Source organism: Rhinolophus sinicus, chromosome 6 (assembly GCF_057876585.1).
Source record: "Rhinolophus sinicus isolate RSI-liver-muscle chromosome 6, RSI-T2T, whole genome shotgun sequence".
Lineage (NCBI taxonomy): Eukaryota > Metazoa > Chordata > Mammalia > Chiroptera > Rhinolophidae > Rhinolophus > Rhinolophus sinicus.
Window position 1 is genome coordinate 66,804,286 of NC_142506.1, and position 12,245 is coordinate 66,816,530.

Sequence of the window (12,245 nt, forward strand, 5' to 3'; positions counted from 1 at the left end):
ATTTCATACTGTAATGTAATTAATCAAAATTTTATTTTAAAACTTTTCTCTGCTATCCACAATTTAAAAGATTAAATTTATTTGTGAACACCACACACACACGCACTTCTAAACTTAAAGAGATTACGATCTAATACAAAAGCACAACAAATTCACTAGTAATTACAACTTGAGAGAAAGGGCACATGGTAAATTCTATAGTAAGCAGTTCCAAGAAGAAAGATATAAAGGGAGTTACTGAAAGAAACTAGGCCCCTGAATAGCAAACCAGATTTTGGGAAATTCAAAACACATTTGAAGAAGGGCAAAAAGTACAATCTCATGCACTGACTCAGCACATTAGTGCTAAAAGCCTCGTATGAACCCGCACTGTCCTAAGAGGCCGGTTTCCTGCAGAGACTGAAACATACACGATCTCCGCCCCAGGAGTTCAGTGTCTAGAAACCTGAGCAGAGAAGTACATTGTGGAAAAACTTAGGAAGAAAAGTTGGGGACCAGATAACGGACAGCTTGTAATGCCGGATTAAGGAGTTCTAGAGGCAATGAGTAATCCTCAGTAGATGTTTCTGATTCTGAAGGACTGAGTAATTATGTACAGAATGAACAGAAAGGCTAAGAAAATGGGGGGTCCAAAGAAAAGATATGTGTCAGCACTGATAGCATTAAAAATGGGAGCAGGGACAAGTGACAGATTACGAGGGACAGCTGACTAGACTCACAGAGACAAAGGAATGAGGCCACTGCAGCATGGAGATTAGAAGCTCTTCACCAGAAGGCGCAGCGTGCAAAGACGTGCTGGTTTCCTACGATGGTCACTGAAGGCAAAACTGCACAGACCTGAAAGCATGTCCTCTGGAGTCAGATGGAGCTGGTTAAGCCACTTCCTAGCTCTGTGGCCTAGGACTCCTTACCCCATCTGAGTCTCAAAACCTCATCGTCATCTGTCCTTGCTGCAGAGTAAGTGATGATTAAATTAACTTAAAGAAATCGCTCAGAAGGCTGATTACGCACTATATAATTCTGGGCTGTAATTACTACCATCAGCATTTTATGTAAACGGAGATAATGCTAGTATTCAGCGTACACGAGCCAACAACATTATTGTGGGAAGTGCTACCTGCCTGAACTAAGACAGAGGGCAGCTGGGGTGGAGAACAGGGCTCAGAGGAGAAGGAATTAAGGAAGGAAGGAGGGCCTGCAGGACTTGGGGGGGAGACAGGTGAGAGGGAGGAGCCAAGCACCAAACTAGCCCCCTGGTAGGAAAAGACTATGGAGGGCAGATGTTGAGTTCCAATTAGGAAACGTACAGCGTGACGTCTACAATGAGTACAAGTGTAGCATGCAACCTAGGAAAGCTCATCAAAACATAAAAACTTGCCTAGCTGAAAAAGAAAAAAAAAAATTGTACTGTATAAAAACATACAAATATCAAAGGTCCACTTTTAAAAAAAACCATACTGTTCTCAATAGTACTTTTACTAAAGAAACAGTACATTTTTTCTTATATTTAACACTGAAAATCACCAACAGCACAGAAGTAAGTCATGCTATACAGAAAATACTACAATAAACCAAAATCTTCTGATTTTCGTTTTTGTGGGGATCAGAGTAGGTGTGGGAACAAAGCTTCTAGAACCTAGTGAATGACAACTCGGTAGACCCCTTAGATAATTCCATAATTGTTCCATTAGAATTTTTTCTTTTTAAATTAAAAGCCAATTGTTTACTTGTAAAAGACAAATGGACTAAACCATAAAGCAGAAGTACGTGCTCACTTCTATGAAAAACATCTCTTATCACCACAGGGGCTGGAAGATGCAAGCACCTCCAGTTTCCTCTCTTACAAGTCTCCCCACACGGGGCCACGTGACAGCCTCAGCAGCCCCACTTCCACAGCTCAGCCCCTTCCTTAGCACTGAATGGAAACACGACGTTCAGAATAGCAGTGTACATGTCAGATTATACACAGCTAAGTAGAATCATTATCTAGTTTCAGCGGACACAATTGGTTGCTATGGGCTTTGGGAAGAATTAAGAAATCTAAAAATTGTTCCTAGAATACCTCTCCCTCAGAGGTCTTGATAATAATTTTAAACTGCACCTCTGCAGTTAAAACACAAGGAGGAAAATACACTTCAATGAGCTCAACTAGGAAGCAGACCTGGGTAATCTTTGTTTTCTCACCAACTGTTCAATTCGTAATCTCAGAAACATGCTCTGGGCTTTGGGTTTCAGGTGAGACGCTGATACAGGTGGCACCATTAAGAGACAAACCAAGAACATGTAAAACCCAGATGGAGAGGTTAAAATCTTCTGAATTCCCCTTCAGTCTAACTAAACCTATACAATCTACATGTTAATAGCTGATTTTCCGGGGATCACGAAGATTTCTTTTTGCATATGCCCTTGATGGAATTAATGAGAGGAGGAGAGAAAGGCATATGCTTCCATGCCTGGGGGCAGCTATAACAAAGGAAGAAATTACAGTTTATTAACACAATTCCCACCCTCGGAGCATACTGCTTGCTCTAAATATTCCAGAAAGAACATGCGTTACACAATCCAATCTCTGTAACTAATGTGCTCATGGATTTCAAGAGGGCGATATTTACCAACTACATGCTGGTCAAAATAGTAGCTAACAGTTAGACATCTGCTTTAAAGAGAAGCATCTCTCCCACCTGCTTCTCCAGGCCACAAAGATACACTCTAGTTAACATATTACTGACAGGATGAGAAGCTCCTGTCACACGCTGGCCAGCCGGGGGTTTGAGACAGAATGCGCAGCCCCCGCTGACTAGTTAGAGAAAGTCTGGTGAGCTACAATTACAGAGGCATATGACAAGGCTTCATGCCTCACTGGTTTGAGAACCGATGACATGACTTAAACAGCAATCCTCCCTACCTCTGGTCACAAAACAGCAATAAGTCAACTGATAAGAGTCGTGTAGTATCATGATGTATTCCTTTGCTGGGAGTACACACGGCTCTGGGAGGATGCCCCCCGAGTCCGCCGGGAGGCACTTGGGGATGACACACCCAGGACCTGCCTCCAGCGGGGGTGACATCAGCGGTCTTCTTCAGCACTGTCAGCACCCTCCCGCGTGTGCTTGGTACATACGTACCAACAGAATAACACAAAACTGCTTATGTCCCAGTTCATTAAACTCAAACACATAAAAATGTAATAGGTCCTCACAAAACACCACACTTTGATATGTGAACGGAAAACACATTAAAAATTTAAAAACATAACAACACTCTTTATATTCTTGCTAACATATCTCAAAACTAATTATTTTTATTTTAAAGTTTATCTCTATAAAGATAATCACAAATTATAACAGCAAAGAGCACCTAAAACAACAGTCACTCAGCAAGCGGATTCTCTACGGTGTGTCACCACTAACCCTCAGCCAGTTACAAAGCTGACAAACACGATTCCAATGAAATGATGAACGTCAAAGAGTCAAGCCAAACAAAATCCCTAACACTGCGATAACATAATGAATGTGAATGCACCTTCATTTATAGGTGTTCTTCCAGTAATTACATTTAAAATTTTGGCTATAGAGTCTTAAAAAATGAGTAAAACATAATTTCTTACATTAGTGTAAAGTGTAATATATTATCACCTGTATGGCACGTAAAATAATAGAAGAATGTAAAAAGCTTAAACGCGAGTCAGTTTGTTCATACCCTAACTATTCCTTCCTTGGAGGTTTCAGAGGTTTTCCTGAAGTCTTTCTAAAAAGTAGCTGACTTCTAATGTATTGTGGTACTAGTCACTGACCTTACACATTACTATGCATGGGATTTACAGCAGATAAATATATATGAATTTATGAATTTTTCAAAACGGATTCAAGTAAAGCCGCTTCCCCCACTAAGAAAGGTGAAGAGGTCATGAAAGTGCACGTGATTTATGCCTCTGCTGTCAGTCCTGCCGCGCAGAGAGGGGACCAAGACAAAGCTGGGACTTAGAGGTGACATCACCAGCCAGTTTCCATGAAGTGTCACAAACAATTGGTCTTGGGTTTGTCTCAAACATAGGAAACAACTCTCTACATAGTACCAAGCCACTATTCAAACTATTCCTTTTTAATTCAAATCAAGTCAGAGGGTAGCCATGTTCCTCTTTACTCTAGAGGGCAGATGTAGTCCAGTATAAAATGAGAGCTAATAACCACGGAAGAAGCACCGGGTCTCAGCAGACGCACTGTAAGCACTTCGTACACATGCATGTTACACGTGCGTACATGTGTACACCTGTATGTGTGCGTCTATTACATGAATATATCCTTAATCTTCAAGCAACTCTCGGAGACGGAGACTACTAGTACCCCTTCTCTCAGTTTACATGTGAAGAAACTGAGTCAAAGAGAGGTTAGCCAGGCGTTAAGGGGTGTTTACAAATTACAACAATGAGAAACACCAATATTTTACAAAAACGCATCCTCAGGTTTATTTCTACCGTCTTCCTAAATTCATCCACGTGGTTCACTGCCACGTCTTTTTCAGATCTCTGCACAAATGCTGTCTTCATGGAGAGACTGTCCATGTCTGCTGCACGTAACAGTGAAAGCTGCCCCTCACCTCTTATCCCGCGCACACGCTCACTTTGTCCCTTATTCCTTGGTACTCATCACCACATGATATAAAAGTTACTTAGTCACTCATTTCTTTATCTGTTTTATCAGTTAAATCTAAGCTCCAAGAGGGTTTGTCTTGTTTTGCTTACTATTGAATCCTTAGTGCCTGGAAACTGCCAACCACATACGTGTATAATAAACACGTGTCACATAAATTAATCTTGATAGGAATTTAGTTCTTAGGCCCCTAAGACAGTTTGTACAATCTTTTTAATCTTCAGGACAATATCCATATACAAATACTCTTTATAATCGTGAAAAAAATCATGTTTAAAAAACGATGAGGAGGAAGAGAAAACAGAGGAGAAAGAATGGTTTTACTTCACCGGTAAGTGACACACAGCAGAAAAGCACATTTGTAAAAAGTAGCCAATGATTCAGATTGAATTTCTCAATATCGCTGTAAGAAAATGTGAATAATTACCTGTGTCACTGACTAGTACTTATTCTCTGAAAGTACGACATCATTTCTCCACACTTACTCCTTTAAATGCATATATTGTGTTTTCAAATACGTAAAACAATACAGTCTGAGTTTTGTGTGTTCTGTTTTTTAAAAAAGTGGGCGTACCAATATTCCAATTCAGAATCTCAAATTTGTATTTTTTCAACGTAGAGTAATGAAATATCCCGAAATCAGAATCAGGACACCCAGCCTCACATTACCCATCTCCAATGAGCTCTTGAACCTTAAATTAAGGGGGCCATTTAACCTCTGAAAATGCCTTCCTCATCATGAAGTACTAAATACAGTAGATATCTTAGAGAAATCCTGGAACTCCTTCCACTCTAAACTACTAAAATTTTATACATGGAGGTTTTTATTTCTGCTATAGGAGAACAAAACATAAAACTATTATCTCATTTTTATCAACCAAATTTATAAGAAACTAAATTCACGTGCTATCAACTAATGGTTTTTAATAAACATCTCATACATTACTGTCAGCTATATTCCAATTTACATTAAAAAATTTGAAGTCAAAAATATTAAAAATGTTAATGCTTAAAGTAGAAAAAAACTAGGACATCTAGCAGAATACGTTTGAATATTTTTCTGTGACTCAAGAAAACTCCTATTCTCACTGCCTCCACCGTGGCAATGAAGACTTTCCAAAAGAACGTTTTAGTGCGCGCACAAAACCTGTGATTAATAAAAAACGCTACTTTGACTTTTAAGTTATTATCAGTCTGAAGAGCTCCTTCAGAGCAGAAGCACTATAGAGCCGACTCCCAAACCACTACTTGGCAACAAAATGAATCTACCTATTACCAGGTTAGGTGCTCGCTATTATCATGGCCCTTGATTTCTTTCAAGTAGCTCCAATGGAAAAAGCCACAAGTGAATAATAAAGATCCCATAATAGCTCTAAAGAAGTCTTTATACGGTAGAAGGCAGTAAAATGAACTCTGGAGAGTTAAAAAGAAAAAAAAAAAAAAAAACAACTCTCATCTCGTGATAAGAAAAAATAATTAACCTGCCTTAATGCATCTGCGAAGGCCTCCCATAAATCAGACTTTTGTACTTCAAGAGCCCGAGGAAAACCATCTACCAAAAATGTGGACATTGTCTCCTAAGTACACACAGACCATTTCTGAGTCCGTGGAGGTTTGCGGGCTTTGTGAGCGGCGCTCAGTGCAGTCGCCGCGAGGAGGGAGGAGGGCGTGAAGCACTCACCGTGCTGAGCTTGCTGCAGGTGACAATGATCCGTCTCTCATGCAGCATGCTGGCGTACAGCTGGAGCATGCAGGTCACGTCCACGGCCACGAAGTACTCCGTCAGGTTCCTCTGTACGGGGGAGATGCAGGGCAGTTACAGCGCACGCTGGGTTCCAGGGAGGGCACCTCATACACTTACCAGCGAGACAGGAGCTCAAAGGCTCTTCTTAGAACAAATGGTACCCATTCAAATCATTACATTTCATCTCGTTCTGCTGCCACATGGAGCACCTAACATTCTATGATTATCTGCAACATAACCCTTCTCGGGAAGATGTTTCTGGGAGGGGGACAGTCAGAGGGTCGGACACTTCCCACCCGCCCTCCACAAGTGCTTGTGAAAGAAGCCAGCTTCCAGGGCTGCAACCTCCGCCTGTTTGGGGTCATCTTCAGACGATGGCCCCAAGAATCTGTCTTTGAAATAAACAGCCCTGGTGAGTCTTTCACACACTGAAGTGCTCCACGTAATACAGTGGGGTCTTTTCGTGTTTGCCAGTCACTCAGTAGGCAATATATTGTCTGGTCCTAGGTGGGCCTACAGGCACCCAGGGACGAGATGGATGGAAAGCAAGTCTTTGCTTCTTTATGAAGGAAAACCCTCCCTAGTTGATGTCCCAAGGCAGGCCTGCTTTACTACCACAACCAAAGGAAATCCCGTGCTGGTCTAATGTGATCCCTTGACTTGAAACTTGAAATGATTTTCCCCACAAAAGAACAAAATTGAGACAAGTTATATTAACTAGGACTTTTAGATCTTCTCCTTTCTAAAAATTTTTCTGTATTCAAGCAGATCAGAAAGCAATAAATGAAAAGAGTGAACAAAATCTGATGATAAACTGAAACTATAGTACCTACAGGGGAAGGATGACCTAGAACGCTAAGACTTTCAGTTGGGAAAGAAAACTAGAAATCCAATGATTCCTTCCACTTCTGAAAAGTAGAAATTTCATTTCACCAGGACAAACTGGTGATCATGGCAGTGCATATAAACAGAACCAGTAACTACCAGTGAGCGGTGTGGAACTTTGTGGGGAGAGATCCCTTTCCTGCTCGCTCTCTTTGAAGCCCACCTCACCTTTCAATTCAACTCTTCAGACACAAAATTACTTTTGTGCATCTGACATGAATATTTTTCCTATCATCTCAAAGAAAGATAATTTCCAGATGCGGATTATTTCTCAACACAGAATGCTGCCTTATGTTTACTCCCTTGCTTTTTTTTCTTTTCCTCTCTCTTTTTTTTTTTTTTTCCTTTCCCTAAACAGGACTTTTTGGAAATGAAATATCTTCATGGACATGTAAAAATGTATATTCTCAGTGGTAGTTTTGTTTTGAACTGGTTCTTTAAAACTATCAAAGTAACAGCCTTTAACAAATGTGAGGTTTGTTAAATCAAGCTAGTAGCTGTTTATTAGCAAATGTAAGAAAGGTAAACAGAGGGAAAAGTAGAAGGAAGTTACTTTGACTTGGTAGTGAAAAAGGATGGTGGGGGGGGGGGGGTCGGGCATAGAGGTCAAGGCCTGTCAGAGGGCCTCAGGGAGCAGGTGACAGGGGCACCTGGCCCGCAGCACACAGCACACAGGCTGCAGGGCCTGTGGAGTGAAGTGACCTGAGAAAACATTCTGGTGGGTCCTCTCGGGCCCACAGTAAGAGCAGTGCAATGGGGTCTTTTCACAGGAGTTGTCTGGACTCGGCCGTAGTAGAAACACCACTGACAGTCTTGGTTTGATGCTAGAAAGTTCCCAATTGTCTTCTTGGACTTCTCATGCATAGCCCACGTGCTTTTGGAAACCAAACACTCAGAGGGTTTGAAAACATTTTTGGAAGACCAGTAGAGTGCTGAGGAAAATAATACTAGTATTCCTGGAAATATTTTTTTTCCTCTGTTCATGTTTCCTTCGTTTTGATTGAATTATTTCTAATGATTCATTTTATCTTTCCAAGGGAAGTGGAAAATATATTACATAAGGGAATATTTCTTTTTCACACAGTATCCAAAAGTATATATTTGTCACTTCCACTTATCCATGTAAACTTTTCTACAGAATATTAATTTGTAATAATTCTTAAAACATTGAAATTATTTCTAGTGAGGCTAAAATTACTACTTAAATTTTAGCAACTCTTGCACTTTCTTGTAATACCCCTCAATCCTTACAAAACATGTACTACTTAAATGAGAATCCAGAAGTACAAGACACCTAAGATTTGAACAGAGAGATACAGAGGAATCAAAACTACTATGGTGAGTTCACTAAAGTAACTATTTGTGTGAAAACACTTCCCACTGCCAGTATTCACTCTCCATCAACAGAAGTCATCTCTGTCTGACTCAGGGGAGTTCAGGTCCTAACTGACAGATAGGATCCTACTGAAGCATCTTCAATGATAGAAATAATTTTTCTCATGTAATTTTCCTTATCTGCAACCAGATGCTAAGAAGGGGGTAAAGTAGCAGATACACTAAGAAGGAAAAGAAGTAACACCATTATTCCTTGTTTCTTCACCGTTTCTCACAAATACAGATAGTTACAACATATTCTATTTCTCTGTACAGGAATCCTTAAACAGTGAGACCAAAATAAATACTATTCATAACATGAATAGAATAAAAACTCAGAAAGAGAAAACTTACACTCTCAGGTATTGTTGGAAGTCCAGATACATCAGGGGCAATGAAGTAGGAATGCTGATCAGTGGAAAGAAATCACATAAGAGAAGGAGAATTAAAATTTGATAGCATCACATAAAACGTAAGATAAAAATAGAAAAAATGTATCAGCTAAGTTAACCAATACCAAGAACTGACTGATGCTCAAGATGTGTTGAAGCTGAGAGATTTTTTCAAATGAGATGGCAGGTTTACATGAGATTTAACAACTTTCTCATACAAAGAATTAAATCTTGGTTAAAAATATTTAATTTCAAAATTGAAATAAAAGTCCTGGAAAAAGTGTAAGACAAAAAAGTATATTACTGCCATATATATACATATATATATATAATTTTTTAAATAATATATATATATATATATATATATAATTTAAACACATTTAGTTTAAGGAGACTGGATAAATAAGGCTTGTTTACCCAACAATATATAAAAATCTATTTCCTGAGTTTCTATGGTAAGTCACAATAAATTTCTGTTGTACATATCAGCCACCTTATTATTTAGCAAACAACAATAAAACATAAATGTTAAGTATTTCAAACTTCTTAAAAATATGATTACTCATCTCAAAATATGACCTTCATACATCCACTAAGCAAACGTTAGCTTCTGTAATGTTCAGAGTGACACAACAGTTCACAGGCATATTTGTACAAAAGCATATTGTGCCTTCCTGTGGCCCAATAATGTCCCCAGATTTTACCGCCCGGAATCAAGAGTACAATTAAATCACCAAAATTGTTCCATTTTCTGTTCATATTGATCTCCAAAATTATTTTACTATCTTAATCACATAAAAACATGTTTAATACTATCTTACAATTAAAGAGTGAGAAAGAAACATTCTAGCCAATACTGAGCACAGCTGAACTAGTCCGAAGAACAAGGCTGGTTCACAGTCATCATGGATCATTTTCCAGGGCGGAGGAACAATATGAGATAAATCACCAGGTCTCCTGGGACCTTGTGACAAAAATGTGACAGAAATCTCACGCTGCAGCTGCACGTTAACATACTACTATGACAACGGGGAACATACGTAGATTTGGTCTCTATTAGCCACTTCATTTGGAGGGTTTTTTAATAGCACTGTGTTCCATAAAACTATGCTTGAAAAGACAGTATAAACAGAAAATATACCCCAGATGATTAGTTTTCTTCAAAGAGGCACACTGACCATTTCCCAAAGGACTGGAGTGAATCTTAAAGACATAGTGAAAGAAGTAATTATTTTCCCAGTTGAACCGTGATTTTCAGGAGCCCATGTCCCTTTAACTCACCGGCACTAGGGAGGGCTGATCTTTCAGAACTCGCTCACTGGCAATAAATATCTCTTGGTTCTTATAACACATGAGAGAAAAAATGAATATTTTACTTTCATGGGGGAAGTTTACACCACAATTTGCTGTGTGTTCGAGACAAACCCACGCAGCCACATTATCCACTGAAAATATCTGAATAATATTAACTCTCAGTTATTTTAAAGGCTGATCTGCTAACCTAAACCAAAATATTCTAGTCTTAGGTATTAAGATGCCTAAAAGTCTTTGATTTATGGTTCTTCTTAATGACGTTGAAATGTTTCAATATCCAGTATCTTTGACACGAGTTTCTGTAAGACACTTATTTAGACCTGAACAAACATGGTACTCAAATTTAAAAAGAGAATGCATTTTTATTTCTCATTAACACTCTACAATAGCTGCCTCTATGATCTTGGCACCTATATTTCTTTAACCCTTTAACAAAGTGTTAGAACCACTTTACAAATACCACTCTTTCAAAGAAAGACACTTATTTTCGAAAACTCCAGAGCTTTGTTTCATCTTCTTTGACATTTCTCCTTGGCCTTTCTACTTCATCCCCACTAACCATAAACCTTGCATTCTCTCGGCTTCAACAACCTACGAATCTGAGTTTCTCCTTAACTGCTCCTTCCTCTAAGTCTCCCTCTAATTCGATCTGCTTTATTCTTCCATGCAGTGTATTTGGCAATTAGACATTCGCCTCTGCTCTATCCTGTCTATATTCTGCCCTTTAAACAGCTCAGTTATTCCTACAAGTATGTGTGTAGATGACACCCATAGTTGGGTGAAAACTTCTAGGTTATCCTTAGCTTTCCAGCCCCTAATCTCCAAACGACTACCAAACATTTCCATTTTGTGCAACAGAAGAAGACTCATGCTGAAAGGAGCAGAGATCACAGGGAAAAAAGGAACAATTTAAGCTGTTATGACAAGTTTCACAGAGATGGGAATTGAACTAGTTCTAGACAAAGAGGCTTTATTTACCAAGGAACGTGTACAAGTGAGAAAGTATGATATTCATTCAAGATGAACAGGACAGGGTGACCAGAGTAGAGAATCAGTTTAGGAAACAAAAGTGAGGCCAAAAAAAAGAAAAGAAAAGTTGGATTGAAGCTAAGAAGTACATGGTCCTGAAAGCTTGGCCAAAAGTTTAGACAAATTCTATAGAAAATGAGGTGTTACTAAAGGTTTTCAGCGGGAACTTTATATAACTTAAGGAAGTTTAATCTGACAGCCTTTTGTAGAAAGGACTGGAATGAGACTACACTAAGGACTATTTGAAATGCTAAGCATCTGAATTAGGGTGCTGGCAGTGGGAATATAAAGAATGGAATAATCCAAGAGATTATTAAAAATTACGGGGGAAATGAAAAATACGGGGGAAAACTTAGGCAAATAGTTATTACCTAGGACAAAATACAGTAAGGATAACAGTCTCCTTTATCTTGCAAAAAAGCAAAAGATCTATTAATATAATTACATCCATTTCAAGTTACTTTTTCTTTCAATTTCTCTTGCATTATTATATATTTTTCTTCCTGATTGGGACAGTTTATTATTTTGGAAGAACCAAAATCAATATAAATAAATTTTAACATTCTATTTGTTAGGCCAAATTAATGAAGACCATTAATGAAAACATCCATATTTTGTGATCATTAATTTTGAACATTTACAAAACCTCCCAAAACATTAGTTTGTTTTTAGATATAGATGGCACAGCCATGAAAAATGGCAACAGTAAATAATTCATAGCACCACAGGCTTACTGTTTTGACCAACTTCAATCAGGTTTCCAGTGTTTGGTGATTAAACCGGAAGATATACTGAAGTACACAGAAAGAAGAAACTTTTCACCCAGGATATTTATCATATATAGTTAGTTATACGTTG

The 12,245-nt window shown here is 38.7% G+C and overlaps 1 protein-coding gene across 6 annotated transcripts in view; it reads right to left on the reverse strand.

The window, feature by feature from the left end:
* Positions 1–12,245, reverse strand: part of DENND1B (DENN domain containing 1B) — a 175,551-nt gene that overhangs the window by 83,630 nt on the left and 79,676 nt on the right. For 3 of the 6 annotated variants that reach the window (XM_074317074.2, XM_074317073.2, XM_074317077.2), the window contains exons 8-10: positions 10,326–10,385; positions 9,007–9,060; positions 6,331–6,441 (exon numbers count right to left, since the gene is read on the reverse strand). In XM_074317074.2, coding sequence (XP_074173175.2) covers positions 6,331–6,441; positions 9,007–9,060; positions 10,326–10,385 — 225 coding nt within the window. The remainder of the gene's footprint in view (positions 1–6,330; positions 6,442–9,006; positions 9,061–10,325; positions 10,386–12,245) is intronic. The other 3 variants (XM_074317076.2, XM_074317075.2, XM_074317078.2) reach the window with 1 other exon arrangement.